Below are 21764 nucleotides of genomic sequence, written 5' to 3'. Positions count from 1 at the left end.
GCAGTTCCTGGCTTTCTACCTACTTTCCTGGAGGAGTAACTAAAACATACAGCTCACCAGTCCGCCATCTTGCCCCGCCTCCCCAGTCATTTTTGAAACAATTTTTTGAGGTATAGTTTGTGTGTGTGTGTGTGTGTGTGTGTGTGTGTGTGTGTGCGTGTGTATATATGTACTTTTATACCTTTATATACTGGATCATGATGTAATATGTGCTTCTGAATGTAGGTCTCCATCAGAATTTTGAGAAGCAGTGCTTCTGCCTAGCTCTGATTTTTATTCATAAAGGAAATCCTTAGTGGCTGATAGTAACATAGTAGACATGCATTGTACTCTTGAGGAAGAACTGTGTTCCACCACTGTGTAGTTTGGGAAAGACTCAACTTGATTTTTGCCTACTTCTCCTGTTTTCCCTGGTTGCCTCAGGATTCTAAAATTTTCTGATCATCCCTGTCTTCCTGCTGCTTATCTCCCCACAGTATCAGTTTGGTGGAATGAGCAGTGCCCAGCGAGAGGAGGAGGAGGAGGGGAAGGGCCTCTCCAGGGACTGCCCCTCCAACCCCCACCCAGAATTTGTCTTCTTCACAAGCTTCTTCTTTTTTTAAATGCAATTTTATTGAGATATATTCACACAGCATAGAAACCATCCGAAGCATACAATCACTAGTTCATATTATCATCATATGGTTGTGCTGGGACTAAGCTAGAATAACCATCACAATAGTAAGCATAGATCATAATCATTTGTTAATTCTTAACTCTTGGTTACATCTCTTGGATTATTACCATGTCCTCTTCAGTGGTCTCCCTGCTCCACCATCTCTCCTCACCAAAGTCTGAGTTATCTGTTTAAACTGTCAGAGATGTCATTCCTCCACTCAAAATTCCCTGGATTACAGTCTCTTTTGGGGTCACGCCGCAATCCTTACAGTGGTCAGGGGTAGGAACTCCCTGAGCTGGCCTTAACCTCTGACCTTGTCTTGTAGACTCCTGCCCTCCCTCAATCTGCTGCAGCCCCCTTGGCCTCCTTTCTGTTTCCAGACAAGCACTTGGATCTGAAATGTGCCTTTTCCAGTTATAGCCAACCTCAAGTTTTTGCTCAAAGGTCTCATTGGAAAGGCCTTCTCTGACTCCCCCATCCCTTTCATTTCATTTTTTCCCCCGTAACACTGACAGTCTTTAACCTCGTTGAATGCAGGTGATGTTTATCGGTTGTTTTGTGCCCTCCTGTTTCCAGTGCCTACCACATACTATAAGCCCAGTTAATTTTTTTTAAGTGAATTTTACAGATAAGAAACAGGCTTGGAGAGGTTAAGCATTTCCTCCAAGGTTGTATGGCTAGGAAATTTAAGGGCAGGGGGAGCGCAAGCATTTTGTGGGCTCCTTTAAGAACCGAACATCTCATTTCCTCTGGGAAACTGCTCACCAAGTTGCAGATAAGATTAAGAGACTTTGAAATATAGCAAACATGTAAATTGCATTTGGTTCTGATTTATTCACAGCTTGACTAAACATTTTCTAGAATAAAATTTCACTTTTCATCGCAGATGAAAAATAATTTTGGCAAAATTTTGACAGATTTTGTGGGAATGTAAAAGGGAAAATGAATGGCTATTTGGAGTATTTACTTTATGTGCATTTGTTTGTGTTTAAAGGGGTGGTTAAGATTAAGCTGAAAAACTACAGAGATGGAAAACATTAGTGACTGTCAAGGGGCTCTGATTAAAAAGGTGTGGGGTGTGGTGAGGGAGGTTGAGGTGATGGGAATGGCTTATACCTTGCTGTGGTGGTGGTTACATGACTATACTTTTTCTAAGTTATAGACTGTACAGGAGGGTGAATTTTACCGGTTGCAAAACTTTTTACTGTTGACATTTTTCCAATGAACGACCTGTAAATAAAAAAGAAAGGCTGAACTGTGAGTGTAGTTGGCATTATATAGGAAGGGTCTGGTACCAAAATATACTTTTTTGGGGGGTAACCTTTACATTTGATGTAAGTGATTAATTTCCTGTAGATTCCTCACTGGCCTTACTGGGTATCTCCTCAGTGATGTGGGTATTGGGACGAGTAGGGTTAGTGAGGAGAGGGCAGAGAAGGAGAAGGGCTCCAGAGCTTTCAGGACCAAATCTTGGCTGCTCACCAGGCAAACTCACCCTTTAAGTCTTTGTAATTGAATTACCTCTCTAGCCTCATTTTTTTAATGCCTCCTCTCTAAAGCTGAACTCCAGCGTAGTGAACCACACTCATTTCCCAAATAATCTCTTTCGATGAAAGGGCTTTACTTGTCCTTTACTAGAACACGTATCTCCTCCCAGTCTCCTCCCATCTATAGGCCTCCATCTCTTCCAGAATGTGAATGATGCTGTAAACTTCCCCTCTCTTCCAGGACTTCTGCTCCAGGAGGTATGAGACTGTCTTAATCTCTCAATTGTCAGATGAATATCTGCCTGCTGTGAGGTTGTAGGAGTGGAGGTGGGATCCTCCTTCCTGGCCAGAAGAATGCCTTGCATTGAAACAGGAAAATGAGGATGTTTTCTGTGAACTACAGCTGTTACTGAGTTTTGGTATTGCTTAGGATTTGTCATTATCTCTCAAAATTTTGAAAATTTTCAATTTCCAAAATATGTTGTGATGAAACTTACGTTTTGGTCAAAAAATGTAGTTTTGGTTAAAAAAATGTGAATTCCGTTTAAAGGTTAGTTTCAGTATTTGGGGAGTCACCTTATTTGTTTTGGCTAAGGAATTTGATTGAATGTAATTTGGTAATTGTTCAGAAGACTGTTCTAAAAAACCTGAAGCATTGCCTTTTTAGTCACACTTGTTCATTTATAGATTTGTTATTCTCAACCTTAAGAACATAACACTATTTTATTTCGAAATAAATATAAGAAATACTGCCACAGCTTTGTACTGTTTTGAAACTTGAAATAATTTGTTTGAGACAAGGTATGGCAAATCTATGTATCTTTTATGGGTTTGTAAAATTAGTTAATTTATAAAGTAACCAGGTATGAGAAAATGTATATTTTAAAAAAGTAAACAGTCTAGACATGCATTGTCCAATATGGTAGCCACACATGTGGCTATTTAAATGTAAATAAACTAAAATTACGGAACATCCAAAATTCAGTTTCTCAGCTTGCTCATCTTCCAGGGCTGAGATCATGTATCTCGTAGATACCATATTGGACAGTGCCTACTACTCCTTATTTTATTTTATTTTCCCAGCATGTTGCTGCAGAACTTTAAAGAAGTGTAAGTTCTTTTCGATTTCACCCTGTTAGGTTGAACTGAAATACATAGAAGAATCACTTCCTTAGACCTTTTTTATACTTTTTTGCACATCCGACTCTAGACTATTATCTATAAAATAAATGATCTATTGATGGTTTGTGGGACTAGAGGAATTATTAATTGTTAACTTTGTGGAGTTGTCTCTTGCTTCTTTCCTAATCTTCCCTGCTTTAAACATAGCCTCAAGGCTCAGTCCTTGATCTGTCTGCAGTCACCCCTTGGGACCTTGCCCTGACAACCTCGGGGCCTTTACACCCTCTGTGGATATATCTTATGTATTTCCATAAGGACCACTCCCCTCAACTCTAGACCAGTGCATCTAACCAGCCCCTTGATATCTCTACTTTAATGTCTAAAAAGCATCTCAAACTTGGATATGTCCCAAACTGAACTTCCTGATCTTGTGTCTTGAAACCAAAGTGAAAAAAAGGAGGGAATATTTAACTCTATCCATGTTGCTGATGGTTTGTCTAAGAGGAAGACTAAGAATTGATTAATATACTAAAAACCACTGGATTCTTTGTACTTTAAAAGGGTGAATTTTATAGTTTGACCATTGGGTGTGTCACTTTGGAGATCACCTATTTTTTTGTCAGGAATATTCTTGGTTTTGTGGTGAGGTGAGGATGAGAGTCAAGTTGGAGCATGTTCAAGAGGTAACGGGAGGAGAGGAATTGGAGAGCATGGAGGAGCAGTGGTCAGGAACTGGATGGAAATGGGTCTTTTTTTTTTTTTTAATTTAGAAGAATCACAAAATTTTTATAACCAGTAGAGAAGAAAAAATTGATGCAGGGGAGAAAAAGTGAGGGGTGAAGGAAAATTGCTGGAGGGAAGATATCCTAGGGTCATTCGGAAGGGATGGATGAACCAAAGTGCCTAAGTAGAGGGTTAATCTTAGGTAAGAGCTGGGAGGAGTCCTTGGGGAGTTGACCTCTGATTATCAGAGGGAGTGATCTAGAAAGACTAAGAGAGTAGAGAGGAGGCAGGAGTAGGGTGTAGTTATTTATAACAACAAGGTGGGAGAGTGCATAGCTGAGGTAATGGGGAAGGCCAGATCAATAGAGGAGGGGAAGACAGTGATTCAGGGGATCAAGGACAAAGATCTTCTGTATGGATTTTGAAATTCACTGCAGTCGCCACGATATTAAGCTTCAAAATTGTATATAACGTGTTGGTAATGGATGGTGGTTGTGAAAGAAGGGAGCCGACTCCGTCTCTCTGTTCTTGCAAGAAGTTCTTTATTGGCTTTTTAGTACTAGATTATATAGCGTTAAGTATTCTTTGGATTACGTGATTGTTTTCCCGTTTCCCAAGGAACTGCGTTTTTTCTAAAATCTCGACTAGCATGTTTACAATTTTCGGGTGCAAGCTTGAGGACAATAACAACCTTAGGGAACAGTCTCTCCTGAACTAGGTGGGAAAACAGAAACATGGAGGGAGCCCGGCGTCATTCTCTAACTTAATTGCCTGTCGTCAGGCGCACAACGCCTTGGTGCCTGCCTTCAGGCACGTAATTCTTTGGCCTTTGGTGCCTGCCTTCAGGCACACGATGCCTTGGCCTTCTCCCAGCCTTTTAGGAGGCAGCCTCTCTGACTAACTGGCCAAGCTAGGGAACCTTCCGTGCCTCCACAGGTGGTGATGGTAGCACTACAGTGTGAATGTAATTAATACCACTGAGTTGTGTACTTGAAAGTGGTTACAATGGGGAATTTTATGTTGTATATATGTTTTAACAATAAAAAAAATTAACAGTGTAAATTCATCCATGCTGCTCAGAAAACTGTTCATACTTGGGTGCTGTATCCAACATGGGCATCTGGCAGTCATTATTGCATAATGAGGACCAGAAATGGAGAGATGGTTTGTCATGCATAAGGGCCTCGTTTATGGTGCTCAGTTTTAACAAGTGATATCCCTCTCACATCTCTCAAAGGCATCTAAAACTTACCACATTCATAACAAGCCCTTGAACTTTTGATAGCCGCTCCACCCTTACCCCTTGTCCAAATGTGTATCATCTGATTTTCTGCAATAGCCTCCTAAATGGCTCTGACAGCTACACTGGACACCCCCCACCCCAACTCTGCCATCATTCTGCACACAGCATCCAGAGGGGTCTTTTAAAACATTACTGAGGATCATGACCCCTTCTTGCTTAAAAGGCCTCAGTGGCTCCTCACTGAGTGTACAGTCCTTCCCTGATGGGATCTTTTCCTATCTGACCTTGTCTTTTGTGCCGCATTCCCCAGATCACTGCTGCAGTGATGTGGGGTCGGAGAGTGCCAGGCTCAGATTGTTCCCTTGGCTTAAAGACCTCAGCGGTCTGACTCCAAATCTCTTTCTACATTACGGAGTCGTCTGTGGACCCGCAACACCCAAAGAGATGACGTGGAAGCCCATTGAAAGATAGGAGGCATTTTAAATGCAGGAAATAATTTATGGAAGTTAACATTCAGATTTTGAGTTCCTTCTCTAACAAGACTATTCAATATTAGGCCACTGCTGTTTCTGTGCCGTGGATAATTTTTTTGTGGCGCTCACCTGACAGTGACTTGAGGACTGTAACCCCTTATCAGGATTGTAATCTCAGGGCCTTAACCTCCTCAAATAGTTTAAGGAGGTACTTATTTACACAGTGTGCCATTAACTACCAGACCAGATGAACTTCCCTATACTTTTCCATAGCGGAAAAGAAGAGGACAGCCCAGAACTCCTGAACTGAACCTGCCCTGGTTGAGAACTTTAGAATCTGCATACTTTTCTTATCTATCTGCTGTTTTTATTGTATTATGTACTCTGTTTAGAGTTGGGTACATAACTAAGAATGTAGTAGAGTGAAAAAAAATTGAGTAACATGATACTTTAAACGTAGGTTATCATTTTTATAATACATATGCTAGTCTGTATTGAAGAAAAATGTTTAAGCTTCTCAGAATGTAAAAATGTGGCCTCATTATTTGAAAGCTACAAGAAATGGGTAGCTTTTTAGCCCTTTATCTTACAGTTTTAGCCCCTTATCTTAACAGTTTTAGCCCTTTATCTTACATGGGCACAGATGGTCTTTCTCAAGTACCTTAGTTCCAGTTGGTGCCTTTTATTAGTAGGATAAATCTCACAAAAATCTCTTAAAACTTTTCCATCTTGGACCAGCAACCTATTTAAATTCAAGCAAGATGTTATTTGGCTCACTTAGTGAATTCTGAGAAAGGTTTAAAAAGCATCCTTGTTGACTCAATGTGAGAACATCAAATGGAGATAGTAGTAGAAGTGATTGCTGTGTTGGGATTGGCATATCTTGGTTTCTGAAGGCATGGAGAGGTGGGTTAGATTTATAAAGTAAAGATGCAAGTTCCATAGGTTGCTTGTGCCTTCTCTTTTCCTGCTTCAAGAGAATAGAATTCTGACTAATTATTACCATTCACTGTATTTCCAGATTAAGCACTAAGCTATTTATCTTTAATTTCCATTGTGCCAGTCTTGAAATAGTTTTCTCCTTTAGCCATTTCCCAAATGAATAGAGTGTTGTAAATGTGATAACAATACAACAGTTTTCTTCTGGTGGGTGGGTGGGTACAGAAGCAATTATTCAGAGATTATTTTGTTTTTTAGCAGTTTTACTGTGATATGCCTAGGTGTGGCTTTCTTGTCTTTATCCTTCTTGGTGTTTCTAGAGATTCTTCAAACTGTGGGCTGATAACTTGCGACAGTTTTGGAAAATTCTTGACCAGTATTTCTTCAAATATTTTCCTCCTTTCCCAGGTCTCCAGTTATATAAGTGCCAGGCGTTTTTCATCATTTCCTGTATGTTTCTTAAGCTCTTTTATGTGGTTGCCATCCTTGTCAATCTGGATTTTTTTTTCTATTTCATGGGGGTAATTAATTTTTATCCATGTTTTCATCTGGGTTTTTTTCTGCATATCTACCTTCTTGTTTACTAATTCTCTTTTCTCCTGTGTCTAATTGGCTGTTAAATCCATCTATTCCTTAATTTTGACAATCAACTGTTTCTTATAGATTCAAGTTCTTTTGTGATATCCTGTATCTTTTTATTTTCCTGAACACATTAATCAATTATTATTTTCATGTCAGTGTCTGGTAACTCCAATATCTGGTTTACCTGTGGGTCTATTTGCCTTTTTTTTTTTTTTTTTTTTAACATTAGTTCCTATTTTTGGCATGCCTGGTAATTTTTGACTGATAATTAGAAGAATATCTTTTTTTTTTTTTTGAGAGTGGATTTAATTTGCCTTTTGGCAGAGAGAGTAGGAACAGATCACTTTAACTAGTAGAAACTAGTTTCCTTCTGTTTTGCCGTGTTTCCAGGGTATGGGCCTTTGGGGTCTCAACTGAAAAGCTTGGCATTTCAAGGGCCACTCCTGGTTAGCAGGCCAGCATCTCCAATTGTCGTCTCCTCTCCCCAGGGCCAAGACTGCTGAAATATTTGCTCAGCTTTTTAGTCTTCAGCAGCTTCTTTATGCTTGCTGTTTCTGAGTTTTGCTAATGTATGTGTAGTTTGGGCACTGACAAATGCCTCAAGAAGAAAAGGCATAGAATGTTGGATTTGCCTCCATGTCACTCCCTCCTTCCAGAATGTTGGTCTCTCTGTCTGCTTTGGTTGCTCTCTGATCTCTTGAAACAGTTGCTTCTTACATTTTACCTAGTTTAATTTTTGTTCACAGTAGGATGATGAGTTTGGAATAACTATTCCATCGTGGCCGGACAGGAAGTTCTTTATAGGCTGCTTTGACTTTTAAAAATTAAAACTAGGTTTATTGATGTTTCAGATTCAAGACCTATTTCATAAGCTGGGTTCACCTTAAGCTCTTACTCTAATGATGTCTTTTTAATGGGTCCCATTTAAATTGGGTTAATGAAACATTTTAAACTTCATTTGTAAATTGTAATGCTCATTCATGCTTTAAATTCTTGAACTGTGGGTTTGATTCTCTTAATCATTTCTATACTTAATTCTGTCTCTTCCTAGTATTTAAATGCTCACTCATTAAGGAAACAATTATGTCATCCCTAACAGTTCATACCATGCTTTTCAAGCCAATAAGTTTAACTGCTTCCCACACCCAACTTTCCTTTTGCCTGCTAATGAGTTTTGGGTAATTTTCATTATTCTTCCTATTTCCTTGCTAGGGCTGTAACCTTAATGTATTTAATTGACACTTAATTGGAATTATTAAGGTTCTAATCACAGTGATTTGGGCTGCCTGCTGGATATGGAGCTATTCATTGCAGCCCAGTTTAAAACAAACTTGCTATAACTATATTGCTATCTAGTGTTCATGCTCTTATTTATCTGGACTATCAACTTATTGTTTCTTTTCTCTCTACAGAAAGGCAGAAACTCTCCAAATGTCTTCCAGTAATGTCCAAGTTTTTATCCCAATGTCTCAAAGAGACACCAATGGTCTACCTGGGATGTCTTCCAACGACCTAAAGACATTTACTGAAGGCGCTGTGTTAAGTTTCCATAACATCTGCTATCAAGTAAAAGTGAAGAGTGGTGTTTTACTCAGTCGGAAAACAACTGAAAAGGAAATACTAAAGGATATCAAGTATGTATATAAACTTTTTTTTAAAAGCTTTATCAGTATACAATAAAGTTCACTGTTTTTGCCTGTTACAGATAAAGCTGCTATTGACATTTGGGTGCAAGTTTTTTGTATAGACATATGGACACATGCTTTCATTTTTAGCTAAAATAGGAGTGAAATGGCTGGGTCATATGATAGGTGAAGGTTTAGCTTTTTAAAAAGAATTGCCGAACTGTTTTTAAAGTGATTGGATCAGGTGCATAAATTTGTGATAAACTGAACAATTAGTGTGTCATTTAGTTTTCCCTAGGTAAACCTTGTGGTTTAGTGTAAAGAGACCTGGCTATATGATTTACTACTTCCTGATCTTGAGGTATCATTATAATCTCCGAGTGTCACCTCTCTAATCCGTGAAATAGAGAGAAAACCTGCTGTTGTATCTTATGGGCCAGATACTTTTAGATACTGGTACACTATACTTTCTAGAATAAGAGTCAGGAGGACGAAATGTCAAATTTTATGAAAGTAGTTTTATATTCACACAGATGTGTTTTAAATGAATGTTTATAGTAATTTGTAATCTATAACAATTTACTTAAGGCTTTCCTTCCATTATTCAGAGAGGAAGAAATTAAATAAAGACAACTATAGTTTAGCCTATGTAGTGCAATTGAAATCCAAAGTGATAAGAGAATTTATGATCCAAGTCAATATGTTTAATTGTATTTCAAAGCACCTAGTATCTGATTTTCATTCTATCCGTCCAGCAACTAATCCTTCCTGTGGTGGTGGTAGCAGCTTTGGCAGTAGAATGGGAAGGGAAATGAGTATTTATTTAGGACCTACTAGTTACCAGGTATCTCTTTCACCAATGATAGCTATTAGGGTTCTTGTTACTGTTTTTCTGATTTCTAGAGAATTGTCTGATTCTTCCTTTCTGTGGGGTAGTGTTAGAAACAAGCATTATACCCTAAAAATGCTCACCCGGTTGTGGAGGAGAAAAGAATTGATTCAAGATCTTGCAAGAACAGATGCGCAATCGGACACATGGCAGGCGTGCCAAAAAAAAACATGGCGATAGTTATATCCTACACCTAATACACATGTCCCTCCCCTGTTTCCCCATTGGCTGAGTACTCCAGAGGTTACAGCCTTCCGAGAATGCTAACTAGGCTGCCTTTGAGATTTTGAATTGTACAGCCTATCAGAGAGTTAACTAGTTCAAATGTTTCACTGAGAGTCCCTGCCTTTGACCATAGCCCCACATTCTTTAAATTCCAGGAACCCTGGTTATCTTTCCCATGTAAGGAACTGGCACTGATTCTAGACTTACATCATGGTGCTCTCTCTCTTTCCTTCCCCTCACCACGGGGCTAGTTTAAGCCAGCTCTTCCGTCCAATCTCCATCTTCCCTATTCCATGTGACCGTTACGTGAAAGCTAAACATAACCCTTTCTTACAGTAGGGTGTGAGTCTGGGTTTGCTCAGACAGCATGGCCTCTGTGTTTTGTTTTATTCATTTGTTTAATCAGGGAAATAATTACTTAGATAAGACAGGCAACCATTTCTGGCTCTCCAAGGCTGGAGGTGTGGTTAGAGAAGAGCCCTTTACTGAGGTGTCTGCAGACCCTTGTGGAATCAGCTGTTTCTCCTGTTTTCTTGCTGTTTTGTAGGGGACTGGGTACTTTTCTGTTAGTAGCAACTAACTCCTTCCAGAGGGCTAGAAAATGACAACATAGGGAAAGTTTTTTTGGATTTGAATTTGAATGGGTTTGATCCCTATTGGGGCTCTGAGGCTTGACTGGGTGGAGGTGAGGCCAGGAGCTGTGCAAGATTCCAGCTTTGTCCGTGCAGCAACCCTGGCTGTCGTGCCTACGTGCAGCTTCCTTTATTATTTGAGAAGCCTTGACTGAAAGATAAAGGAGAGGAGTTGCTGTCTGTCTAAATAGAATTGATTGACTTTGAATAGCTGACAAGTTTTTTTGTGCAGCAAAAATTTCAAGGAAATGTTGGTCACTTCAGGTTTTGTAGAAGGTGACAGATGATTTGATTATGTGCAGCTTGAATAGATTTAAAATGCATGATGTGAGAGAGTACATTTATCTTATGTTTTAAAGCTAGTAGGTTAGTGACTTGGCACACTAAAGAGTGTTCTCTACTCAAGGCTTCACAGAATTTTTATGGTTGAGTGGTATGCATTTCAGCAACAGATGAATTCACCCTTTGGTGTGTCTCTAGGCTTATAAATAGCAGTCAAATCTTACAATTATGTCAATTATTTTACAGTTAAATGGATGCCAGGATGGTGTCCTTGCTGACTCACATTTCTGGTTAGGGTATGCATGAGAAGGGTCATTCTTTTTTGCTTTCAGTTTCTAATCTCTCTTCTGGCCTCAACTACATAGAATTTCTGGTATGAAGGAGGGGTTGCTCTCACTTATCTTATTCTTTATTCTTGTTTGGTAGCATCACCACTATTCAAAATTGTAACTATTTTCCTAAAACACTGATATGAATCTTGATTTTTTTTCTTGAACCTTTTATAATTTTACCTCTAGAATTGTGTAACTATAACTTGATGTCCTTTATGGATGGATGAAGATAAAACAACATCTGATTTTCCTTCCCTTTGAGAAATCTTTCCATTATGCTTACCTTAACTCTAAATCCAGCATTTGAGCTTTCCATCCCAATGCTGAAGATCTATGAAAAAATCCATCCATTCTAATAGGCTTGTGGGTATCCTATCCTCTTCATGGAAATTTATTTCCATTATTTGGGGAATTTTCAATTAATAATTTATTTTGAAATAATTTCAAACCTAAACCTTGCAGGAACATAACCCCCTCAGTCTGATTCTCTACTAACGTTTCACTCCATTTGCTCCATTGATACTAGTGACACCCATTATAGTTAGTATTTTTCTGAACCTTTTGAGACCAGGCTGTCCACATGATGCTCATTTTTCCTAACTACTTCAGTGTATAGTTTCTGGAAAGAAGGACCCTCTCCTATGTATCCACTCAGTTATTTTCCGGGAATGGCCCTAGGGAAGCACAGTCTGCGTCAGTGCAGTGGTGGAAACTCAGGCACTGTTGGGAAACCATGCTTCTTGCATCATGTCTTTTCAGTGTCATCCTGTCCCACCACAACTGGCATCTGCTGTGTTTCTCCCCCCTCCCCACCCCAATGTCACCATTTACCCCTTTGTAACTGATTAGTATTATAGGGGAGATATCCTGATATTATTATTCCAAAATCCTATTCGTCTTAAACCGCTCCCCGCGCCCCCAGCTTTAGCCTCCTTTAATGACCCCTGCCTGAATCAGCCATGACTATGATAGTTACTAAATGGTGATTTTTCTATTTTCATCATCTCTTCAATACGTATTAGTTTGCTTTCAACTAAATGGAAAAACCTTCATTCATTTATCATTTTTCAGTCATTTATTCATATCAATATAGTCTCATGGATTTGTATTTTATTCAATCAGTTTTAATGCATTTATTTATCTTGATACTCCTTCTGTTCCCAGTTTGGTACATGGGAGCCTTTTCGAGGGTGGTTCTGTGTTTTTTTTTGTCTAACTCTGTGATCTTCACATGTCCTCTTCCCCTCATTCTTTGAGTATTTCCTTGACACAGGAAGAATTTCCAGATTCATTGTGTGCTTACCCTGCCTTAGACCTGGAATCACCCAATGTTCTTTTTAGTGGAGGATGGTATTTACAATCCAATATCCGGGTGTTCGGAATGCTCATTGCTTCTAGGTCTTCTCAGTGGCCAAACCTAGGAAATATATGTATTTATATATGTACACACATGCATATGCGTAGTCATATTCATCTATAACTTTCTGTATCTATCTGTGTATATATAAAACCCATGAGTTCTCATCAATACCTCCAATTCCCATCTATTACCTCACAGTTCTTTCCACCTTTCCATGTTTGGAAATACCTTCTCAAAAAATGAAAAGCCTGACTCATTATCCTTCAATGTTTACTTATTTGCTCAGTCAGTTCCTTCATTCCTTAGTATCAAATAGCAATTTCACCATCCTCTGACTGTCTCCTCTTCCTGCCTCCTTCGCAGCCTGTGCTCTTGGGGCTGGCAGTTGCTGCGCTTTGACACAACACTTCCATCACTTTTGTACTGACAAGGCAAGATGGGGAAGAGGGTGTCTAATAGAAATGATTGACGTATTATTTGAACATGAAATAACAAGTAGGGGATGTGAAACGCTTTCTTTTCTGTCAGACTATCTGTAGTTTCATTAGTCTTTTCATAGTTCTCGGTATTTGTGTTTATTGAGAACATTTCTTTTGTTTCCTTGTGTTCTAGTTTGCTAATGCTGCCGGAAAGCAAAACACCAGAAATGGACTGACTTTTATAAAAGGGACTTTATTTGGTTACACAGTTACAGTCTTAAGGCCATAAAGTGTCCAAGGGAACACATCAGCAATCGGGTACCTTCACTGGAGGATGGCCAATGGTGTCTGGAAAACCTCTGTTAGCTGGGAAGGCACGTGGCTGGCGTCTGCTCCAAAGTTCTGGTTTCAAAATGGCTTTCTCCCAGGACGTTCCTCTCTAGGCTGCAGTTCCTCAAAAATGTCACTCTTAGTTGCACTTGGGATATTTGTCTTCTCTCAGCTTCTCCAGAGCAATAGTCTGCTTTCAACGGCCATCTTAAAACTGTCTCTCATCTGCAGCTCCTGTGCTTTCTTCAAAGTGTCCCTCTTGGCTGTAGCTCCTCTTCAAAATGTCACTCTCAGCTGCACCGAGTTCCCTCTGTTTGCCAGCTCATCTATATGGCTCCACCGATCAAGGCCTGCCCTGAATGGGTGGGGCCATGCCTCCATGGAAATATCTCATCAGTTATCACCTACAGTTGGGTGGGGCGCATCTCCACAGAAACACTCAAAGAATTACAATCTAATCAACACTGATAACGTGTGCCCACGCAAGATTACATCAAAGATAATGGCGTTTGGGGGAACACAGCACATGCAAACTGGCACACCTTGGAAGTAATTCCCATTCATAAAAATGCAGGGATTCATTAATTCAACAGATTTTAAATGTCGACTAGGTACCTGGTATTGTGCAAGATGCTAGTGATACAGATATGTCCCCTGTTCTCAGAAACCTTATAGTCCTACTGTGCTTGTTCTGTGGTAGAGGGATTAGAAGATACTATAGAACCCTCTAAACCCTAATTGGGGGCCTAGTGGCAAGGGAATCAAGGAAATGAAGTGTTTGTGTGTGTGTTTGTGTTTGTGTGTGTTGTTTGTCTAGGGGAGGGGTGTGGTGATGCTCCAAGCAGTGGCCATAAATAAAATGAGACCAAAGAATTGACCATTATGTACTAACATGTAACGTGAACCTATAGCTTAGTTTCATTTCATGTATTCAGTATTCAGTAGTCCACATAATGTAAATTATGTGTTGGATGCTATGCAGGTGGATAGTAAAAAAATTTTGATACACTTCTTATTGGTAAGTTTGTACGGTGTAGTGAGGGAAACCTACCTGCACAGAAATTCTGTAAAGCAGTAAATTGTGGTAGGGAGCAGTAGATGGATAGGGATAGGATGTGGAAAAAAGGGAATTGCAGACCATAGACTAGGATAGAGGTTAGCAAACATTTCCTGTCAGATGGTAAATATGTTCAGCTTTATGGGCCGTACCGTCTCTGTTGCCAACTACCCATATGGCATCGCAGCCATATACCTAAATGAATGAGTGTGACTGTGTTCCCCTAAAACTTTGTTTATTGAGCAGGTGGCCAGTTGTGGTTTATAGATCCCTGGATTAGAATGTAAACTCCATGAGAACTCGAACTTTTTGTTGTTGTTCTCAGCCCTATCCCCTGTCCTAGAGGGAGTGTCTTGTACATAAATAATAGACACTTAATAACTGTGTTAAATGAATGAAACTGGAATAAACCACTGTTCCAAATTGGAACTCTTGCATTTGTGATTGTTCATTATTTTTTTCTGTAATGTTAGGGTTTGGTGGCAAAGTAACCCAACTCAGGGCCCTGTAAAATTCTTCTTTGTCTTGGAATAGATTTGAAAGTTTACCCAATCACTGGCATTTCTTTCTACCCTGGAAGGAAAGATCACTGAAAGAATAAGAGAGTTTTCTGTTATACGGCTTTCTCCTGGTTTACTTAACTCTTACTATAATTTATCTCATGTTTCAATGAGCGGCATCTCAGCTATGAGCAAGGTGAACAGTACATTATATCTTAGCATCCACCAGCCATTTTACAATTGTGACAACAGAAAAAAGAGCATGTTCCTGACAGAGGGGTGTATTTGACCCATGTGCATCATTTGTAAAGGTTAGACTTAGTCTAATGTTGCTTTTTCAAGTGCAGTCGGAAAATGCTGAAGTCCTTTTGGATTTATGCACCATGGTACACTTGTGTTGTGAAGTTTATATTTCACTTATGGCTATTGCATGATTATAGGATAAACAGTTTCTGGGAATGAAATAGCCTTCTGCTTTCAACCTTCCATTTAGAATAGCTATTATTTTCTCTGTGGAAGAAACTTTGACCTACTTACCAGTTCCAAAGATGGATGGACTTAGCAACAGAGTTATGAAAGGGCTCAGTCTGCCTCCGTCTCATCGTGCCGGGCTAACTGCAGGGGCCGTACCCTTACTTCTCCTTTCTCCGGTGTATTGTATTCATCATTGTAATCATCTACCCTGTCCTTTCAGGATAAAGTTCAAACTGTTTTCCTTCTTCTTGGTCTCTGCACAGTCAATACTGCCTTAATTTTTTCCTCCTTCCTACAGTCCCTACCTGAATATCCACTGCCCTTAAACAGCCACTTAGTATGTTTGAAATGTGTTGTTTATAACTGAAGAAAGTGAGGCCTCCTGCTCTAAACCATAGTAACTTTCTGTTTCACTTATTTGACATTTAACTAGGAAGTAAACAATACATCTTGAGGATGTATATTTTAGTTTTCTAATTAGATTTTCTTGAGGGCCATTAACTGGTGATTTGTCTTTTTATCCTCTGAAGTGCTCTATTCCAGTGGCTCGCCATTAGATTTCTGCTTAAGATGTATTGGTTCTTGGTCTGACCAGATTTCAGCCTTGAGAACACTGTGACTGGTGATTCTAGAAAACTGTAGATGTATCTAATTGGGTAGAACTTGACTAGCTATTAAGTCATCATCAAACATTACTCAGAACCTGTTGTGCACTTCACACTGTGTTAGGAGAAGTAAGTGGAGCAGAGTTGCTTCACTAGTATCTGTAACTTTTTTCAAGAAATCTTGAAAGTTGGATGTGTCATTTTCCAAAATATATGAATGGTTTAGAGGATACGTGAAAGGAAGCTAGCGGGATCTGAGCCATATTCTTATAGATCATGGTTAGTAATCAACACCCTTGTATACTGGACTTCTATTAAGTGATGATTACTTTGTTTTCTTTCAGAGTTTATTTGTGCTTGCTTTGGTCAATAATTTCATCAACCTTCATTGTGTGTATTAAATGCATACCTTAAGTTAATGAAACCCATTTTTATAGTGGAGCAGTAAGTCAGTGTTTTGTTTTTATTTGCAGTGGGGTCATGAAACCTGGTCTCAATGCTATTCTGGGACCTACAGGTGGAGGCAAATCTTCGTGAGTATTACAGAGCATAACAGAGCTTTTTCTTTGGCATTCTACTATGCTATTTAAAACCACTTTACATAAGCAGATATTTGTTGAGCATTTACTGCATGTCCGATGTTCTAGGCTCCATGGAGAACATTCAGTTGTTCTAGGTTACAGTTCTGTCCCCTGATCTTATTAGGTCAGTCCTAGGAATAGAGGCTAATGGGGAGTAAGAGGAGGGGGATAAAATTTAAAGTGGGAAGAAGGAATATCAGGTATAAATGAAAGCTTGAATCCTAGATAAAAGAGCAAATTGTATTGGGATCAGCAAGATCAAGGCAGTAGGAAGGGATATGGGGTAAACTTCAGCTGGAAGGTCTGTTCTAGATCAGTCTTGCTTTCATGTTTTAGGCTTTGTCACAGCATGTAATGAAAAAAGGAAAGTGAGAATTTAAAGATATATTTAATTTTATTTCAATCATAAATTTTCTTGCCAGATTACTTTTCTAATTTGAGCAGGAATTGGATTCAGTGTGGCTGAGACATATAGCCTGGATTGGAGGGAAAAAAATACATGTATTTCTTTTTACAGGTTGTTAGATGTTTTAGCTGCAAGGAAAGATCCATGTGGATTATCTGGGGATGTTTTGATGAATGGAGAACCTCGACCTGCCAATTTCAAATGCAATTCAGGTTATGTGGTACAAGTAAGTGTCAGTGGGCCTGCATTTTAGCGTTCTTTTGTTTCTCTATGGGCAAGCACTTTAGCAGATAGTTTTGTTTGCTTTGGGTTGATTACATGACTTGCACATGGAACCAGCTTTCTTTACACCAGTTCGATACTCTCTCATAAGATTCATAGTATTAAAGGCAGGGAGAATCTGCAACATGACCCTTTTAGGGGTGATGATATTCATTGTAGTTATCATATCATTTCAAAAAGATATTACTCTTTTACTTTAATGCCCTACCTTGGCCTCTCTCCTTCCTCTAGCTTAGAAAGATATTTTGGCAAATACTTATATAAAGCAATGTGGAAATTGTTTGCTGGGGTAATTATAATTACCTGTGCTCTTTTTGGGTATACAAATAGGAGATGAAAATTATTCCATTGGGCTTTGCATCTGTGAAATCATTGCAATTTGTATAATTGAAAGTTCTTCCTTAACTAGAACAAATCTGGGATATGTTATTTTTGTGAATAAAGTTACATATCCTAAAGAGTGATGATAGAAGAGACTTGATGTGCCATGTTAAAATGCCATTTTGCCTTAAGGATGATATCGTAATGGGAACTCTGACAGTGAGAGAGAATTTACAGTTCTCAGCAGCCCTTCGGCTTCCAACAACCATGACGAACCATGAGAAAAATGAACGGATTAACAAGGTCATTCAAGAGTTGGGTCTGGATAAAGTGGCAGATTCCAAGGTAATGTGTGAAAAGCTGATACTATCATGGCAAGCAAAAATGACCTCATTATGTGGATCATGTAACTCTTATTCAGAAGTTTTCTGTAACATGTGTGGTCAAAAGTGGTTGCTTTATATAATTAAGAGAAGAGTGAATTAACCTTGAAAAATCTAATAGTTACTGAATTCTGGAAATGAAGTGTCACATTGTCTAGTATGATTACAGATGTTAATCTTTCTTCTCCTATTTTTTTTAAAATTCAGTTTTATTGAGATATATTCACATATCATACCATCATCCATGAGATACAATCAACTGTTCATAGTACCATTTTATAGTTGTACATTCATCACCCCAATCTATTTTTTGAACTTTTTCCTTGTACCAGAAAAAGTAAGAATAAAAATAAAAATAAAAAATAAAAGTAAAAAAGAACACCCAAATCATCCCCCCTCCCACCCAATTTTTCATTTAGTTTTTGTCCCCATTTTTCTACTCATCCATCCATACACTGGATAAAGGAAGTATGATCCACAAGGCTTTCACAATCACACTGTCACCCCTTGTAAGCTACATTCCTATACAATTGTCTTCAAGGGTCAATGCTACTGGGTTACAGTTTGATAGTTTCAGGTATTTACTTCTAGCTATTCCAACGCATTAAAACCTAAAAAGGGCTATCTGTGTAGTGCATAAGAATGCCCACCAGAGTGACCTCTCGACTCCATTTGGAATCTCTCAGCCACTGAAAGTTTATTTCTTTTCATAAACTAGGCAAAGGGGAGTGTGGTTCATATGGCTTTTCCAATCACATTGTCACCCCTCATAAGCTACATTTTTATACAATCATCTTCAAGATTGTAATTTGATAGTTTTAGGTATTTACTGCTAGCTATTCCAAGTCATTAGAACCTAAAAAGGGTTATCTATATTGTGTGTAAGAGTACCCACCAGAGTGACCTCTCAGATCCTTTTGAAATCTCTCAGCCACTGAAACTTATTTCATTGCATTTCACGTCCCCCTTTTGGTCAAGAAGATGTCTCAATCCCACGATGCCAGGTCCAGATTCATCCCCAGAAGTCATATCCTGCGTTGCCAGGGAGATTTTTCCCTGGGAGTCAGATCCCACATAGTGGGAAGGGCAGGGAGTTCACCCGCCAAGTTGGCCTAGCTAGAAAGAGAGAGGCCACATCCAAGCAGCAAAGAGGTACTCAGGGGGAGACCCCCAGGCACAATTACAAGCAGGTTTAGCCTCTCCTTTGCAGCAATGAGCTTCATAAGGGCAAGTCCCAAGATAGAGGGCTCGACACACCAAACCGCCAGTCCCTGATGTTTTCGTGAACATCAGCAACAGTCCAGGTGAGGAAGTCCAACACCTCTGCATTTTCCCCCAGCTCCTCAGGGGGGCCCTGCATATATATTTTTTTTCTCTGCCTAAATCACTTTGGGATGTGTCACTGTTTCACACTAACCTATGCAAATCTACCAGGTCTCCCTTCCTATTAAAAGTTCCGTGTAATTATGGTATTTGAACAAACTGTATGAGTTAAATTGTGTAGGAAATACAGACCTTGCACCACCTGAACATCTCTTCCCTTGGTCTCACATGGAATTTGGAGTTTTAAAACACAGTCAGTATCGTCCTTTACCCTTTGACCCGATGTGCCCTAGTCCTAACCACATCTGCTTCATTCATATCTCTAATTGAAGTCTGGACTCTTTTTCAGCTTTTTTAACAGTTGCTGTATGTGCTAATACTGACATTCATATGCCAAGTTTTAACTCTGAGTTTCAGGTGTCACACAGATACCCAAATTTCCAGGGATCGATCAGGTTATACACAAAGGGATCAGCATCTCAGAATCTGAAATAGTCATTACAATTCAGGAATAGATGTGACTGCTTTAAGAGCTTACAATCTAGGGACAATTATAATAAGCGTTCCCCTGATAAGCTATGCTGTAGGATTCGATTCTGAGTTTACACAGTGTATTTAGTCCATATTGGTGAAGTATTATTGTGTTTGCCTTTGTTTCTGGTGTAGTTCACTCAAAATGCTGTCTACAGGATCCATTCACCTTGTTGTGTGTATCATAGCTTCACTCCTTGCAGTTGCTCAATATTTCATTGTATGCACATTCTGTTCCTCAGTTGATGTACCCATAGGCCACCTGCACTCTTTGCAAATCATGCATACTGTCTCCATAAACACCAGTGTGCAAATGTCCAGTCATGTCCCTGCTCTCAGATCCTCTAAGTATATGCCCCCTAAAGAGTTTGCAGGCCCTTATGGCACCCACATACCTAGCTTCTTGTGGAGCCCCCCACTGCCCTCCAGAAGGCTACATCATTCTGCCTCCTAACCAACAGTAAATAGGTACATCCCTCTCTCCATGTTTTCTCCAGCACTTTTATCCCTGTTTATATTTTTCCTTACAATTTTATAGAGCTAAATTCACATACCATGTAATTATCCACAGTGTACAATCAGTTTTTCATGATATCGTCATACACTTGTGCATTTATCACCACGGTCAGCACTTGAACATATTGATTATTATGAAAAAAAGGTTTTTTTAGCAAATAATAAAAAGAAAAATATAATATCCTATAATAGTAGGGTCAGACAACACCACTACCAAGAATCCCATATCCCTCCGTTATGTCCCCCTCTCATACAAATTTAGCTTTGGTATATTGCCTTTGTTACATTTAATGGAAGCATATTACAATGTTACTATTGACCATAGACTCCAGTTTGCTTTGATTATATTTTTTTCCCCAATACCCTGCCTTTCCAATTCTCTGCATGGTTGACATTCATTTGTTCTCCCACATGCAAGAACTGTTTCATATTTGTACATTTAGCCACAATCATTGACCACTCCAGTTTTTGCTAAGTTAAACAGTCCAGTCTTTATCTTCTGTGTTTACCTCAGGTGTTATACATGCCCCTGGCCCACCTCTTTCAGATTTACTCATGGACATCTTTGTTCAGTATACTTACAATATTGTGCTACCATCACACAATACTGCTATCTATTTCTGGATGTATACAATCAATCCTGCTGAACATTCTGTAGTCCTTCAGCATCAAATGCCTGATCTCTACCCTCTTTCTGTCTCCTGATAGCCTCTGTTATTACCTTTTAACTCTCAAACTCTGCTCATTAATGTTAGTTCATGTCAGTGAGACCATACAGTATTTGTCCTTTTGTTTCTGGCTAACTTCACTCAGCATAATGTCCTCAAGGTTCATCCATGTTATTATATGTTCTGCGTCTTTGTTCTGTCTTATAGCTGCCTAATATTCCATCATGTGTATGTACCACAGTTTGTTTATCCCCTTATCTGTTGATGGACATTTGGGCTATTTCTATGTCTGGGCTATTTTGAATAATGCTGCAATAAACATTAGTTTACAGATGTCCATAGTATTGAAATAGCTGGGTCATATGGCAAATCTATACTTAGCTTCCTGAGGAACCACCACACTGTCTTCCAGAGTGTCTTCCAGAGCACCATTCTACACATCCTCTCCAGCACTTGTAATTTTCTGTTTTTTGGATAATGGCTGTTCTAGTAGGTGTGAGATGATACCTCATTGTGGTTTTGATTTGCCTTTCCCTAATAGCCAGTAAAGTTGAGCATTTTTTCATGTTTTTGAGCCATTTGTATTTCCTCTTCAGAAAAGTGTCTGTCCATGTCTTTTGCTCATTTTTTAATTGGGTTGTTTGTCTTTTTGTTGTTGAATTGTAGGATCACTTTATATATTCGGGATATTAAACCCTTATCTGATATGTGGTTTCCAAATATTGTTCCCCATTGTGTAGGCTGCCTTTTTCACCTTTCTGACAAAGTCCTTTGATGTACAAAAGTGTTTAATTTT

The 21764-nt window shown here is 39.1% G+C and overlaps 1 protein-coding gene across 3 annotated transcripts in view; it reads left to right on the top strand.

Annotated features, from left to right (window-relative positions):
• The window catches only part of LOC119529634 (broad substrate specificity ATP-binding cassette transporter ABCG2), a 91953-nt gene that overhangs the window by 11153 nt on the left and 59036 nt on the right, over positions 1-21764 (top strand). For all 3 annotated transcript variants that reach the window (XM_037830230.1, XM_037830231.1, XM_037830232.1), the window contains exons 2-5: positions 8640-8861; positions 16431-16490; positions 17056-17170; positions 17740-17892. In XM_037830230.1, the coding sequence (XP_037686158.1) occupies positions 8659-8861; positions 16431-16490; positions 17056-17170; positions 17740-17892 (531 nt within the window). In that variant the 5' untranslated portion in view covers positions 8640-8658. The remainder of the gene's footprint in view (positions 1-8639; positions 8862-16430; positions 16491-17055; positions 17171-17739; positions 17893-21764) is intronic.

Source organism: Choloepus didactylus, chromosome 3 (genome assembly GCF_015220235.1).
Source record: "Choloepus didactylus isolate mChoDid1 chromosome 3, mChoDid1.pri, whole genome shotgun sequence".
NCBI classification, from domain to species: Eukaryota; Metazoa; Chordata; class Mammalia; order Pilosa; family Megalonychidae; genus Choloepus; species Choloepus didactylus.
Note: the sequence above shows the minus strand (reverse complement) of the source record. Positions and strands in the feature narration are given on the sequence as shown.